General features: G+C 43.1%; 1 protein-coding gene across 5 annotated transcripts; it reads left to right on the top strand.

Moving 5' to 3' along the window:
* The first annotated feature begins 1901 nt into the window (after nt 1–1901).
* Nucleotides 1902–15385, top strand: LOC101940229 (CD59 molecule (CD59 blood group)). 5 transcript variants are annotated; one of them, XM_065592680.1, is made up of 4 exons: nt 1902–1944; nt 8729–8812; nt 13046–13147; nt 14168–15385. In XM_065592680.1, the coding sequence occupies exons 2-4, from the start codon at nt 8743–8745 to the stop codon at nt 14362–14364; spliced, it is 369 nt and encodes a 122-aa protein (XP_065448752.1). In that variant the 5' UTR covers nt 1902–1944; nt 8729–8742; the 3' UTR covers nt 14365–15385. The 5 variants fall into 5 exon arrangements, with proteins under 5 accessions (XP_065448752.1, XP_065448749.1, XP_065448750.1 ...); XM_065592677.1 differs by lacking the exon at nt 1902–1944 and adding an exon at nt 2116–2561; XM_065592678.1 differs by lacking the exon at nt 1902–1944 and adding an exon at nt 2201–2411.
* The last annotated feature ends 1266 nt before the right edge of the window (nt 15386–16651 follow it).

The following is a 16651-nucleotide window of genomic DNA, read 5'->3' as shown; positions in this document are numbered from 1 at the left end:
GAAAACCACTGTTCTGTAGTAACAACTACCTTTCACAGCCCCCTTAGATCAGTCATAATCAACTATGGCTCTTTAATGTGTCTCCTGTGGCTCTTTGCATTGCATGATATTAAACCACTGTTTATGCAGTAAATCATGCATGATTTAATTAACTAGTCTAAGTTATTAACCAATCAGGACGCTTTTACTACCCAATTAAGTTAACTTGCACTGTTATTAACTTGTTGCTGTGAAAATTTATATATATATATATACATATATATAAATTAAATATATACTCTGTCATATTGTTTACATATGAATAGTACTATAGTAAATGAAGCAATGAATTCACATTACTGTGGGTCTTTTGGATAATGTTGATAGCTAATTTGGCTCCTGAACCACTGAGGTCTGAGTATCACTGCTTTAGACGTAATCTGCAGACCCCCAGGTTGAATTCCACTTGGCTAGAGGAAGGAAGCTCTGGGAGAGGTAGGGTGACCAGATGTCCTGATTTTATAGGGACAGTCCTGATATTTGGGTTGCTTTCTTACTCAGGTTTTAGCCCACCAAAGCTTATGCCCAAATAAATTGGTTAGTCTCTAAAGTGCCACAAGGACTCCTCCTTGTTTTTGTAGTCAGGAAAGGTTCACAATCTTTGCTCTAGCCTCACCGTTGTTTTGTTTTATTATAGCTTTGTCTACTCTCTTAGCTTCTACTTCCACAACAAGGGTGGGTCTACTTGAATGATCTCTCTCGCTGCTTTCAGAGAGAATGCAAATCCGTTTGATAAATGCTTAAATTTTAAATGATGTTCCTTCTCCTTCACAAGCAGGGTGCCTGGAGCTGATACATCATAAGAACATAAGAAAGGCCGTACCGGGTCAGACCAAAGGTCCATCTAGCCCAGTATCCTGTCTACCGACAGTGGCCAATGTCAGGTGCCCCAGAGGGAGTGAATCTAACAGGCAATGATCAAGTGATCTCTCTCCTGCCATCCATCTCTATCCTCTGACAGACAGAGGCTAGGGACACCATTCCTTACCTGTCCTGGCTAATAGCCATTAATGGATTTAACCACCATGAATTTATCCAGTTCTCTTTTAAACTCTGTTATAGTCCTAGCCTTCACAACCTTCTCAGGTAAGGAGTTCCACAAGTTGACTGTGCGCTGCATGAAGAAGAACTTCCTTTTATTTGTTTTAAACCTGCTGCCTATTAATTTCATTTGATGACCCCTAGTTCTTGTATTATGGGAATAAGTAAATAACTTTTCCTTATCCACTTTCTCCACATCACTCATGATTTTATATACCTCTATCATATCCCCACCCTAGTCTCCTCTTTTCCAAGCTGAAGAGTCCTAGCCTCTTTAATCTCTCCTCATATGGGACCCGTTCCAAACTCTTAATCATTTTAGTTGCCCTTTTCTGAACCTTTTCTAGTGCCAGTATATCTTTTTTGAGATGAGGAGACCACATCTGTACGCAGTATTCGAGATGAGGGCGTACCATCGATTTATATAAGGGTAATAATATATTCTCAGTCTTATTCTCTATCCCCTTTTTAATGATTCCTAACATCCTGTTTGCTTTTTTGACCGCCTCTGCACACTGCGTGGACATTTTCAGAGAACTATCCACGATGACTCCAAGATCTTTTTCCTGACTTGTTGTAGCTAAATTAGCCCCCATCATATTGTATGTATAGTTGGGGTTATTTTTTCCAATGTGCATTACTTTACATTTATCCATTTTTACATTTATCTGTTCTTAGTAAAGCGAAAACCAAGGCTAAAATCTTGAGATCCCTGACAAATGGGAAAGGAATGGTTGTTAGCAACTTTCACAGCAGGAATTACACAACTGTTGTGCCTCATTGCAGGGTGTGTCTGTCTACAGAGAGGAAGAGCTTGAGTTCCTTTTCGCTAGAGGAGGAAAAATAGCTGCTCTGTCCCAAAAGGTGTGTTGGAAGCATGACCGGACAGCTGGGCCTTACTAGCAAATCAGACCCATAAAAGAGAGTCTGTGCAAGAAGCTTTGGGGACCGGGATAACAGTAGCATGCGAAGAAGCTGGCATTAGCCTAGCCGCCAGCTGCCCACTGGCAGAAATTCATGCTTAGCCCCCCTCTTATGGCCCAGCTAATCACTGCCGCCGCTCAGCTCTGGGGATTGACTGGCTAGTCTACACTGGCAACGCTAAAAAACCACCTCCAGCAGGGGCGGCCGCGTAGCTGCCAGCGCGGGTGCACTGTTTACAGGGGCGCTTTCCAGCGCTGACGCTCGCTGCGCTCAGGGGGGTGTTTTTTCACACCCCTAAGGGAGAAAGTTGCCACGCTGTAAATTGCCGGGGCAGACAAGCCCTAGCCGCCTGCAGCGGGCTGGCCCGCTCCCAGACCGCGGGGCGGGAGGAGGGAGACGAGAAGAGGGTAAGGCGCCTGCCGAGCCGGGAGCCGCCCCTGGCGTCACCTGCTTCCCCGCAGCTCGGCCGGGAGCGGAGACCGTTGGGCTGCTGCGTAGCCCCCCGGAAGATCTTTCGGCGGCGGCCCGGGCTGATGCGCCTCGCAGGCCGGCAGCGGGTGAGTAGGTGCAGGAGGGCGGGGAGCCGCGTGCCCGCGGGGTGTTTGCAGCGGGGGGGACACAGGACGTGGCTCGCTGTCAGGCGGGGTCTCCTGAATTATAACCGCTTGGGGCAGAGCCCGTGTTTCCCCCCAGGGCCGTGCGATGCCCAGTGACCCTGCTGGGTCTGGGCACTGCTGGGTCAGGCACGCAGTGGAGGATGACGGGGGGAGTGTGTGCAGTACCCTGGGCACAGCCTCCTCTCCCGCCCGCAGGGTACGCGCCGTCTCGGGGTGGCTTCCAGAGCAGGCCCGTGTTAACGTGTCGGGTCTGACGGGCGAGAAAGGAAACGGCGGGGCCCAGGCTAAGGTCTGTGTTTCCCCCCGAGGGGCTGCCTCACGCGCTGGCCCCTTTAACGGCAGGATTCACGCCGTGCCCGAGGCGGTCCGGCTTCCCAGCTCTTTCTTTGTGTCTGGCAATCACAGGCAACCCCCCGGAATGGCTAGAGAGGGGCGCGATTCTGGGACTTGTGCGGTGAGCCGTGACTTGGCACCCAGGGCTGTTGCCGATCTTGTTGTTTGCAGTATGTTTGCTGTAGTTGGCTGCTCTAGGGTTTATCGCACCGTCCCCCTCCGTCTCCCTCTTCTGCCTCAACAGCAATGTTGCATTAGCAGCCTCGGGCATTGTGCCTGTGCTTCTTAGATACGTGGCGGGCACAAAGTCAGCTCTAAAAGGATGCGTTAGGCAAGAAGGGCGGTTTGAGAGCAGAAAGCTAGCAGAACACTTGAATGCATGTCAGGTTATCAAAGTGCAGTGCCGTAAGTACAGGAAGATACCAGTCAGACTTGTACAGGGCAAGATTCTTCCACACTTAGAACGCTCTGGAGTTTCTTGCTGTCAGGATAGTCCCATTAAAATTAAGCGCAGTGGCTTGAGCAGATCATTAGAATCATGCCCACAGAGACTAAAGTACTATATATCAGCTCATCCTGCCCACCATGTATAGAGTTTGAAGAGATGTAGGGCAAGTCAAGTGATTTTATATTGGTTTAGGATAATGGCAAAATAAAAATAAGCCTAACGTCCAGGGAACTTCAGAAGGTATGTGTTTGCAAAGAGGGATTTGTGTGAAGAGAGAGACAGTCAGTTCATACTGATAGTTGTGTCGAATTGGCCAAAGAACATTAAACCATGGCAGCTGTGAATGCCATTCAAATCTGAGACTTCCAAAAGCCAGGAACCTTTTGCTGTTAACTGTCAATTGCTTAAATATGTCTGACTTTCCCATTGCATATGCCTGGATGTATTGAGTCCTTGTGTGACTCTGTTGATTCAGGGGAGTTCACCGGGGATGAATTTAGACGGTTGGCTTGTTTTTACTGAACCAGCCCTTCAGAGACTTATGAAATGACACTGGCAGAATTGTTCAATTCATATTTCTGTTTTGTATTTGGGCTAATGCTGAATGATGTATCTAGCTGCAACAAAGAAGGATATTAAACAGCATCTTAACTAAAGCTAGTTGATTCTAAAATTAGCAGCTCCCAACAACTTGCATTCAAGAGTTTTAATGGAGTTGGTTCCAGACTACAGGTATTAATTTTGAATAGATCTTGGTAAAATTTCAGAGGACTGGAAGAAGGCCAGTGTTGTGGCAATACTTTGTTTTCCATTTAAAAATAACTCAAGCTAATTACAGGCTGGTAAGTCTTATATTGAGCCCAAGTAAAATAATAGAAAGGCTTATATTGAACTGTGTCAATAAGGAATTAGAGGCCAAAAATATAAGTTATGCCAATTAGTATGGTTTCATGGAAAATGCCTTGTGAAAGAATCACATTTGTTTGACAAAATTGAGTGTGGTTGATAAAGGTAACTGATGTGGTTTACTTGGATTTCTGTAAGGCATTTGACTTATGAGCGACACCAATTTTTTAAAATAGCATTATACAAAATTAACAGCCATTTTTAAAAATCCATTTAAATTGAGCTAACTGATAGCAGATAAACAGTGTTAGTGGGTGGAAAGTAACAATGGTTGATCTCTGAGAGCCTGCCATCTGGATCACTCAGTAAACTGGGCACAATTGAACATGTTTGAAGTACTGCCAAGTGAGAAGTCATATGTTTAGGGATAAAGAATGTAGACCATACTTAAAAGATGGGGGACTATCCCACAAAGCAGTGATTCTGTGAAAAGAATTCAGGAATCATTGTAGATGACTAAGTGACTGTGAGGTCCTGTCCCAATGTGATGCAGTGGCAAAAGGGCTAACCGAGTTCTCTCTTTACACATCCAAGGATTATCAAGTAAGAATAGGGAGATAGCATCTCTATATAGGACATGGGTGAGAGCATTACTGGGTTACTGCATCTAGTTCTGCTCTCCACACTTCAAAAAGAACATTGAAAAATTAGGGAGATCAGAGAAGAATCTTATTGTAAGATGTGTTTTCCAGAACTCAATCTGTTTATCTTATAAAAGAGAAGGTTAAGTTTTGACTTTATCATAGTCTGCAAGTTTCTACACAAGGAGATGATATGAAGGGGTTCCTTAATTTAACAGACAAAAAGCCTCACAAAATCCAGTGACAGGAAATCTCAAGTGGAAAAAATTCAAAATGACACAACTTCTTAAATGAGTCAACCACTGGAATGAATTACTAAGGGAAGTGGTCATTTGGACTCCTTAAATGCAGATGTTCTAGTTTAACTACAAGTTATTGGACTTGACAACAGAGCCAGCAGTTCCCCTTTTGCTGCACCATATTCTGGGGCAGTGTACCACAGAACAAGGAGTGCTAATGGCTAGCTGGTGTTGGAGGAGATGGTTCTGCTTCAGCTTTGAGTCCTCCACCCCCTCTCCCTTTCCTCCAAGGAGTAGAGAAAGGTAGGTCAGGAAGAATAATTATCTCCACTACACGAATTACTGGGTAAAATTCTGTAGTTTGTGTTATGCATTAGATGATCACAATGGCCCCATCTGACCTTAAAGTTTGTGAAAAGATGACGGATCCTCTCATGTGACATTACGAAGGCTGAAGTGGTAGAAGTCCAAAGGCTACTGCTGTATAAATGCTGCTGTTCTTAGTGTATAAGAACTTGGAGGTCTGCTGACAGGCAGGAATGTGCTGCAAGTCTTTTATTTTTGATTTTGGTGCCTCACAAAGAACCGAGAAATTGGTAAAATTTGAGCAGTCCCATAGCAACAGAATGATCTGGTGTTCCTTTCCTAGTTACCTGCTGTATCCATGCCAGTCATCAAATAAAATAATACGTAGGAAGTAAAGCTCCTTAGTAACTGTTTGTTAACGCAATCCTGCTGGAAAGGTATAACAAGTGGGGTTCTGCAGGGGTCTGTTTTGGGACCGGCTCTGTTCAATATCTTCATTAACAACTTAGATATTGGCATAGAAAGTACGCTTATTAAGTTTGCAGATGATACCAAACTGGGAGGGATTGCAACTGCTTTGGAGGACAGGGTCATAATTCAAAATGATCTGGACAAATTGGAGAAATGGTCTGAGGTAAACAGGATGAAGTTTAACAAAGACATATGCAAAGTGCTCCACTTAAGAAGGAAAAATCAGTTTCACACATACAGAATGGGAAGAGACTGTCTAGGAAGGAGTACGGCAGAAAGGGATCTAGGGGTTATAGTGGACCACAAGCTAAATATGAGTCAACAGTGTGATGCTGATACAAATAAAGCAAACGTGATTCTGGGATGTATTAACAGGTATGTTGTGAGCAAGACACGAGAAGTCATTCTGCGCTGGTTAGGCCTCAACTGGAGTATTGTGTCCAGTTCTGGGCACTGCATTTCAAGAAAGATGTGGAGAAATTGGAGAGGGTCCAGAGAAGAGCAACAAGAATGATTAAAGGTCTTGAGAACATGACCTATGAAGGAAGGCTGAAAGAATTGGGTTTGTTTAGTTTGGAAAAGAAGACTGAGAGGGGACATGATAGCAGTTTTCAGGTATCTAAAAGGGTGACATAAGGAGGAGGGAGAAAACTTGTTCACCTTAGCCTCTAAGGATAGAACAAGAAGCAATGGGCTTAAACTGCAGCAAGGGAGGTTCAGGTTGAACATTAGGAAAAAGTTCCTAACTGTCAGGGTGGTTAAACACTGGAATAAATTGCCTAGGGAGGTTGTGGAATCTCCATCTCTGGAGATATTTAAGAGTAGGTTAGATAAATGTCTATCAGGGATGGTCTAGACAATATTTGGTCCTGCCATGCGGGCAGGGGACTGGACTCGATGACCTCTCGAGGTCCCTTCCAGTCCTAGAATCTATGAACCCCCAAAACATCCCCTGTGTGGTAGAAATTGTCCCCATTTTACAGTAGGGGAAGCTGAGACACTGAGTAGTTAAGTGATGTTCAAGACAAAAGCATAGGGAATCAGTGTTGAGGGATGGATTGGATTTAGGAGTTCCTGGCTCACATTTTCACGATTGGACCACTAGTCCTTCAACCTCTTGGATCCAAAGCTATTTAGATAGATTAGGGGTGTCACCTTCATTTTTGGCAGAGGGTTAATGCCGTTTTTAAAAAGCCTGTGGAGGGGTTATAAACAGTACCAGAGACTAACCTCCGTTCACAGTGGATCTCCCATTGTGCAAGCCTCCCACTGATCTCAAAGATCAAAGGTAGGTGTAACAGGGTGTCTTGCCCCTTAAAGGCGGCAGGGCCTGGGACTAGCCAACCCTGATTACTGAATAGGCCACACCTGAGATCAAGAACTTCCCCTATAAAGAGCAGCAGGAGGCTGCAATGAAGGTGAGAAGCTCAGGAAAACTGCAGGGAGTAAAAAAGGCTCCTGCAGGAAATACCCTGACTTAAGAGGAGGGTGGAGGGTAGAACCTGGTGAGCAGGAGGCTCCCGTGGGAAAGTCTGACTGGGTTTGTCTGGAGTCAGACAACTTTGATTACTAAGGGGGTGCTTCTGAGCAGGAATCACCTGCTTCCCCAGTAAGAGCAGAAGGAAGAAGCCAGGCTCCTGACCCTGCAGAGTTCTCACCGAGTAGGCTCTTATAGAGAAACTTGAAACTTTGGGAGTGAGGCAACAGGCAGGAAAGGCCTAGGAGAATGGATGGACTTAAACTTTATTTTGAATGTTGGTTAACTTAATAAAGCAGAACCCAAGAGGGGATGGAAATGGATAAGTGTGTTTGGGTATATTAAGGGGAAAAGGGAAAAACAAAGCAGAGCACTGCAGACTGACTCCAAGGGCACCAGAGGATGCTCAGGAGGCAGCCAGGTTTACTACAATAGGATATGGCTCTTGCGTAGTAGTTAACTTTCCAGTTACTATATTTACTGTTTAAGTGCCTTATTGCTGTCTCTCCACTGAGTGCTGCCCTTTAGGACCACAGCTGTTTCTACTCTTTCATTATCTTTATTCCTTCTCCATCTTCCTTTCTGTGTCTCTTCTCCTTTCTTCAGCCTCCTTTCCCTTCTGCTGCAACTTCCAGTCTCCCCCTCTGAGCTTTGTGCCTACCCACTTTCACTTCTATTAAAATGATCAGGAGTGAAATTCTTTAAATATCAATGTTAACTATCATCATTAGGCTTTAGAATTCAGTGAAATGAATGGAGATGGAAAACTTGCCATGACAGGCTGGCTGCAGTCTCTGGTAGACTTCATTGCTTTGGTTTGCACTTGGTTCACATTTTGAATGTTTTCTTCACAGCCTGATGGGTAGAAATTAGTGTGACCAGATAGGAAGTGTGAAAAATCAGGACGGGGAATGGGAGAGGAATAGGGTCCTATGTAAGATGCCCCTAATATCAAGACAGTCCCTATAAAATCAGGACATCTGGTCACCCTAAGAGAAACTAACTTTTTATTAATGAGAGCTGGGGTTCTGTAGAACCTGTAATTGTCATGGGTGAGCCACATAATTAGAACAAACTTTCAGAACCCTTGACAATACTATTGTAGGTATTTTGATCGGTATTCATAGGTATACAGCCCACACACTACTGAATTTATTCCCCCCAACATTTCAGTGAGGTATGGGAGTATCATTATCTCCACTTTGGCACCTTGGTCCCCATCTTGAATCTCCAAATCCTATTTCCCTTATAAAGGATGGTTTTGTAGATTTCCCCCCCACCCCCAACATTAAATATTTCGAGCTAAGGAGTGTAATCCTAACTCATGACTGTGCTCTTGCTTCCAGATATAGGAAGAAACATGAACGGGAACAAAACAAATTGTGTCCTGCTCACTGGCTTCATTATTCTGGCTGTGTTTTGCAGTTCTGGTAGGTATCCTGAAGTGTCTACATTAAAGGGCAAATTATGATCCCAGCATCAGATCCAAATAGCTGTGCTGGTGCTGAGCAAATATGCGGGGGGAGGATCCTCTCACCACTTTCCTTCAGGTGTCAGAACTGCTTCCCAGAAGCTATTCTGGACCACTAGCTACAGTAGGCTCAGTGATCCCTTGTGCTGCACAGCTCCTGGGAAGTATACACCTGCCCTTGCTGAACTTAGCCACACCTGGTTTTGCTAGAGTTCTGTGGCGGAGGTCTGCCAATCTGTATCTTTTATGCAGCATGCATTGCATTGCAAACAGCAAACCAATTGCAGCCCAGTGCAATAGCAGAATTCTATTTCAGCAATAGAATATCAGATTAAGGTTGAATTATGTAAATATTTATACAATAATATTAATATGGCACAAATCAAGGGCAAGCAGATTAAGAGCTTGGGATATGGACTTGATATAGATGGAATTCCAAGTTGCATAGGATGTGTTTTGACTCTATCCAGATCAGCATCAAAGGCGCAGGCTATTACACAGCTGTCTTAAGTAGGGTGCATGTGGAAATAAATTTATAGAGGATTCCCTGAGACCATCCTACATGGAATGTTAAGTTCTAATTCTTACTACTTATTTAAAAATCCTAATGCTGAAGTAGGTACTTTGCCAGTTATAAACTAAAAAATCTTTTCAAATTTCTCTACCATGAGGGAGAGGTGGGTGGGTGAGAGCGAATGCGCACATGCACATACCAGCATGTATAAAGGGGACAGGGAGAGAATCCCATGTCTCTTCCTTTTGCAAGAAGGCAGGGGGAATTCCTCTCTTCCTCTTGATCTCCTTCTTTTCACTTTCCCCCTTTCTAATAATTTCCTCCCCCTGCCCCAGAGAAAAGGGACTTGACAACACATTAAAGAAAGGGTTATGTCTTGGCCTTTCAAATGAGAGACTTCACACTGAAGCAGGTTTGAATAGGGAGCATGTCTATACAAATGAAAAACTTCTGACAGATCTCTTCATGTTGCTAATAACCAATGCTAGCAGTAACCCCTGACATTCATAGTTGTACAGTAACCGTATTTATTTAGAAAAGAACAAGAGCACCTTACACTTTTGGTGCCTCAGTTAATTAAAAAAACTGGAAAAAATCAGCCTAAAGAGAAGAAACAGCAACACTACAAATTATTGCACTACAATCACCTATTATCCAGACAGCACAATCAGATCTAAAAAAGAATTCCCCATTATTTTGCATACATCACCACACAGGCCGTGGTCATTTCTTTGTCTGTCTTTCAAAATGATCCTTGCAGCGTGTCTTGAATGGAGCAAAAGGTAAGAGGGCCCTCACAGGAAATATCCTTCCACCAACACCTGGTATACCAAGAGGACTCATCTCTTGCAGATCTCAACTGTATGAAGAGAGACACGGTCTCTCGGCTAGGATGTTCTTAAAATACTTATTGCTTTACAGAGCAATACCAAGAACTTTCACTTCATCTGGACTCCATAATCAGCCCATCTGGATCACAAAGTATTGGTTGAATATGCACGTGAGAAGACATCTCACTCACCAAGCAAGCTGCCACATTGTGCACTTGCCTTTGTTTCTGAATGCCTTTAAGGTGTAGTCGCAGGTAATCCAGTCTTGCTTTGACAAAGGTATCCTCTAAACTGGTGAGGTCCATATTGGAAAGGTAAGGCTGTAGCCTCCTAGCCAGTAAAAAGCCATCTTTACTGCTGCTGAAAGCTGATCATTGAGTGATAACCAGAAATCTAATGAGAATCCAGGTTGGGAACATGTACATCCATTGCATATATCACACCTCTCCAGCTGGTGTTACTTTTACCATATCTGCTTTCCCCACATCGCCCCAATCTAGATGCATTGAGCCTCAGCCAGTTTGCTTTCCTCCATGCCCTATATTTAACTCCACTGTCTGGGTCAAATAAGAGAGAAACACAAAGCTGGGTGACATCGGTATGTCAAACACTACAATCCATGCTTCTTCACTAACCCTCCTTGTACCTTTTTGTATATAAAGTTGACCAAGAGAATGCCTCACGAGTGTCAGGTCACAGTAGTAATTATCCAAAAGTTCCAGCTGAGAGAACTCTGAGAGGCTTTGTGTTTGTTGCTCAAACAGCAACATCAGATCCATAAGTATGTCATTGATGCCTTGTGATCAGCAGTCCTGTAAGCACTTGTTCAATCTGGTATCAGAAAGCTATTTGATCATCATCTATGGCTGAGAGATCCTCCATCAACACAACAAGAGCAGTCTCTGCACCATACCCAAGATGGGACTTGGATTGAACTGTCAAGGAAATCTGAGGCATCGAGATGTGGTGGTGGGACAACTCTCACAACTTTTTGATCTTTATTGCAAAGGGAAGACTCAATGCAAGGTGGCAATGGTCCAGACTGTCATCTTAAAATGATGTAATTTTGAAAAGACTGTACCAAGGCCTCTAAGTGTGTATCTGGCAGTTTCTCTTATTGTAGGAAGCAAGGTCGGTTTCCTGCAGCACTGAGCCCAGCACTTCCCCACTGGCCTTTGCCAACCTGGAAGGACGTAGTTCTCTTAACCCTCCAGTACCTCAGAGCGGAGCGCCACTGGCCAAAAAAAGTGATTACTTGATACTTGAGTCCATGGCCTCACAGTATGTTCCAAATAGCTTCTTTAGAGTGCAATGATTAGAGGGTTCACAGGAACACTGACACTCCATCTTGCATAGGGCAGTTTTGAGAAACATAGTGTGTGAACACAGGCACATGGACTTAAGATATGTCTGTACTCTAAGTACAGACACTGCACACCCAGGTAGCACGGTTATAAGTAGCAGTGTAGATGGTGATGCACAGCTTAGCAGAGTAGAGTACTCGACATACCTGAACCCCTACACAGGCTCTCTCCACACCTAAGCAATGCCTCCCATGTCTATACTGTTATTTTTAGCAGTGTCGTGTCCAGCTGCTTCCCCATTTCTGCTTCATTTGCTGTTCTTGATCCTTCAATGAAGGACTATGGTTGTGACTTCACTGCAGGAAAAGAGGGGCTCTGAGGGAGGGAGGAAATAATGTGGTTGGCAGACATGCTAAAATGTGATGTGAAAGGTCTGAATGGATTTATATTGAGTATGATGTATCTGAGACCTGTCCCTAATACAAAAGTCTCTACTTTTATAGGGCGAAGTCCTAATCTCATTGCAGGGAACAGTTGCCTTTAGCTTCAAGAAGAGCAGACTTCAGCCCATAGTGCTCAAAGTTTGGTAGGAATGTTACAGAACAAACAAGACATAGTCCATGCCCCAGAGGCTTGCAGTCTTACTTAGGACAACTTGGGGGTAGGGACGAAAAGGAAGGAAGAGTGTTATAATAACTTATATGCATGTCTTGGTGGTACTGCTATTTCTTTTATTTCTACACTGGAACATGCATTCCAACAGCGACATGGGCTTGGAATAAAGTCAGAGGACTGAGCATGTGGAAGGGGAGGGTAGGAATAATGTGGGAAAGTGAGGAGTGAAAGCAGTAGGGCTAGGATTAGGACTGATGTCATTGGCAGCAAAGAAGAGATGCAGGGGAACTGCTAGAACAGGAAGTGAAGGAAGAGACTGGTAAAGTGATGGGATGGTAAGAGGTGGAATTAATGAGAGCAGAGAAGGGAAAGGTAATGGAGGAGGAGGGGTGGGAGGAGTGGAGCTAGGAGGAGGTAAGGGTCAAGGAAGATCAAGGTCAAAGATTTTGGTGAAGTGAACGGGTGGGGCAGTACAGATGTTACTGGTAAAACAAAGGAGAAAAGGATGATAATGGAATGGAGGTTGCAGGTTCAGGCAGTGTGGAGCAGCAGTTACATGATCTGTTTAAATCCAGCTCCAGTTACTCTGGACCTTGTTGGAGTCAGGTCCCCTGCCAACTGCTAAAACTCAGGCTGTTTGGAGCAGGAAGCAGTAGAGTTATGTAAATCTATCTCCCTGGACTCCTGTGGATGTATTAGGAGCTGAATTTGACTTCAGTGTTGGAATCAGAATCCGAATACTAAAGGATTAGGTGGTTTGACCTAAAAGTTGCAGTACTTAAACCAGATTATCATGGGGTTATGGTTCAGGGATTTATAACTGTTTTGACCTAACAATAATCTTGAAAAGTCACACTTATTTCAGAACATCAAATGTACAAAGAGAAAGTTTATTACTTAGTAACTGGCTTCTTTCCTCTCTCTCTCAGGATATATGCTGAAGTGTTACAACTGTCCACTTACTGCTCTGCCATGTAAGACCAATATTACCTGCCCAAGTGACACTGATTCTTGCCTATGGATTAAAAGTGGTATGTTTACACTCCCAAATGTGGTAGACTTAAAATAAATACAGTAATTATATTCATTCAATTTTAATGATTCCAGTGTAATCAAATAGGTTTTATTTCTACAGTCTGTATGAATGTCCATCTGAAGTACACTCTTACTGAAGTCCTTGTTGGTTCCTTCAGCTTTACGTAGGATTGTGTGCATTAATACAGTTTGAACTGTTATAACTATGGATGTTCCAACACAACTGTGGGGACATAGTTTTATGGTTTAAAAAGAGATTCTGTTGTGCAGTTAAGCATCCAACAGACTGCTCTGTTGAATGACTGGTGGACGTGTGGGGAAACTTGTAAAAGGAGGAAATCTCACTGCCAGCTGGGAGGCCAGCACTCTCCAGTTCACTGATTTAGGATTGGGGTATATGTTGCTTCTTTATGCCAAGTGGTATATGCCTGAGAAGTACACAGAACTTTCATTTTCACTGCAGTCCAATTTGGAAACTGAATTGTAGGCTTCTACTCTATGCCTGCCAGCATTGTCCCCTGCTTCGCATTCCAGCTAGAGATGAGTGCAAACCAGCATTCCAGAAACTAGGACCTAAATTTCATAGCTGATTCCATTTGGCCAGGGTGGGCACTGGAAGGCCATCTCCACCCTTTGCTGGTCTTATATTATAATATGTAAGAGCCGCTTGCCTGCAGATTGCAGTGCTTGGGATGAGAGATGAGCCAGAGCCACAAAACTCAGGGATATCTCTTTGTGTGTGTGTGTGTGTGTGTGGTGTCTGTTATGACCATCTATTGAAATAAGTCCACCTGTGAAATTCAGATTCTTAGATAAGAAGTTCTGATTTGGCTTCATCTCTACCTGCTATGTCCCAAACAGCTCACAAGAGCATTCTGTTATAACAAAAACCAAGGCGGGGAAATCCCTGTGAATATCTAATGTATCCTTGAATACCCTTGTGAAACAGTTTTCTCTACAGGGAAGCTAGTAATTTTTGCATAACTTCTTCCTTTTTTTTTTTTTTTTTTTTTTAGGTGACAGGACGCTCTCTGATTGCTATAAATATTCCAACTGCGACATGAACGGAATTAAAGAGAAATACAAGTTTGACAACTTTAATTTCAAATGTTGCCAAAAAGATCTGTGTAACAGGAGTCAAACCACAATGATTAGTACAGCAGTCTTCAGTGTTGCTACCGTGATGACCATGATCTGGATACTCTGCTTTTAAGATGGAGGGGAAAAAATATAATTTTGTTTTCTTAAATACCTACTGATTTATAAATCATACATATAAACATGCTGTCTATTGTATACAATTTTTGTGCCTAGAGCAGTTGTGTTTGAGAAAGCAGACTTAGAAAAAAACAGTTTTTGGAAAAGCTATATGTTAAAATGTAGGGAAAGTACATCTGTAGTGGTAGATAATTATAACTTCTATCAAGAATCTGCAGTTGTGTGTTATCTGGAGTAAATTCTTTCCCTTGCTTGCAGTGAGTTTCACATCTCTGATCTGATTTGAGTTTGTCCTTTGCACTCCAGTTGTGGCAATGTTACATAGCCTTTCAAAGGTGTAAGCCATTTTTTAAAGTCAGACTATTGTTTGTGAAACTGTTAGGAGTTGGTCTTGCCCAGCAGCTTTTCCTTTATTTTCTTATGTAATTGTTTCTGCTTGAAAATATGTTTAACAAATGCACCTAACTCCCCATATCAGGTCATAATTGCTTTTTTGTAGAACACTTATAACTGCCAACATTGTATTATTAGTGGTACTGCTTTGTGCTAATGCACTGCATGTTTATACATGAAATGACTCTCGACAGTCTGTTTTGTTGTAAAGTGTAGTGACTCAGACTGGGGTGATATTTACAGTCCCTCTCATATTCCTGGAGAACTTCTGTAGGAGAACTTCTCCTTTCTGAGAAGTAATGTAAATACACTGAGGGGCATGCTCCTACTTCACTTAGAGAAGGGGTGAAGTGAATTACCACTGTCCTTTTTTTTTTTTTTTTGGATGCCTGAGATCTTTAATCTGTGGCATCTAGAGTTTCCTATGCTGAGCACTACACTTCATCTTGGCGACTCTCTTTGAACAGATTGTAAAGGCACCATGATGCAACTGATGGCAAGTTTTTTTTCCTTCAAAATGATTTATCCACTTAAACCATTCTGTAACTTCAGTGATCATTCAGACTCAGCAGTAATGTGGGGTGATAATAAAATATGAGTTGTGACTGGTTTATTTACCCAAATGTGAGAATTGTAGTGCAATGTAGAAATCTCAAGACGTGCAGAGGGGTCCTCTATCGAGGAAGGGATCTTTCACAACCTAGGGTAGTACACGGGGCATCTGCACAGTTGGCTCCTCAGCACTACTACAGTCTGTTACACCTTGCATACCTATCCACAAGGCTAGGTTTTTAGCCTTTAGATAATATGATTCACGGACCTAATGACTACAGCTATACTGCATTTCTCCTCCCTAGCCCACTGTCCTAGGTAGCGATTGCCTGAGTAGCTTCTTTTATCCACCAGAAGGAAGGTGTTTCCCTAGTGTGCTGGGCCTCCTGGGTCATTTCATTCATAAAGAGCTCTTGCTACAATGAAATGCATCATAGTGCAGTAATGTTGCAAAAAAAGCAAATGCAAATTTGGGGTGTATTAACAGAGGCATAATGTGATAGTACCCCTCTACTCCTATTCACGTCAGCAGGGCCTTATGTATTCACCCCAGGCTGCTAGAGGAATTATCCGAAGAAATCTGGGCACCACTGGCAATATTTGCAAATTCATGCATGGCAGGAGAGGTCCTGGAAAAGGGCTAACGTGCCCATCTTTAAGAAGAGAAAAAAGGAGGAGCTGGTGAACTATAGCCCCTCAGTTAGATCTCAATAGCGGGGAAGCTACTGGAGCAATGTATAAAACATTCAGTTTGCAGATACTTGGAGGATGAAGGGGTGACCACCACTAGCCAGCCATTTACTAAGAACAAATCATGCCAAACTAGTTTGATTTCCTTCTTTGACAGAGTAACTGGTTTAGTGGATAGGGGGAATATGACAGACATAATATACCTTGAATTTAGCAAGGCTTTTGACATAGTCCTATGTGACATTCTGATAAATAAGCTGAAGAAATGTGGCATTAGTGGAACTACTATTAAATGGATACGTAATTGGTTAAACAACCACAAACAATGAGTAACTGTTAATGGAATAATGTCGGATTGGAAGGAGGTTTCAAGTGGGGTTCCACAGGGATTTGTTTTGGGTCTGGTGTTATTTCACATCTTTATTAATTATCTGGATGTAGAAATAGAGAGGACACTGACCCTTGCAGATGACACAAAGCTGGGGGTGGTGGTGGTTTGCAAACACTTTGGAGGATCAAGCTAAAATAAAGCTAAAATTCAAAGGGATCTTGATAAATTGGGGACGTGGGCTATCCACAACAAAATGAAATTCAGTGAAGACAAATGTAAGGTGCTACATGTGCTACATCAAATGCTCTTTAATGTT

Source organism: Chrysemys picta, chromosome 4 (assembly GCF_011386835.1).
Source record: "Chrysemys picta bellii isolate R12L10 chromosome 4, ASM1138683v2, whole genome shotgun sequence".
Classification (NCBI taxonomy): domain Eukaryota; kingdom Metazoa; phylum Chordata; order Testudines; family Emydidae; genus Chrysemys; species Chrysemys picta.
The sequence above is the reverse complement of the archived record's forward strand: the minus strand, read 5'-3'. Positions and strand labels throughout refer to the sequence as shown.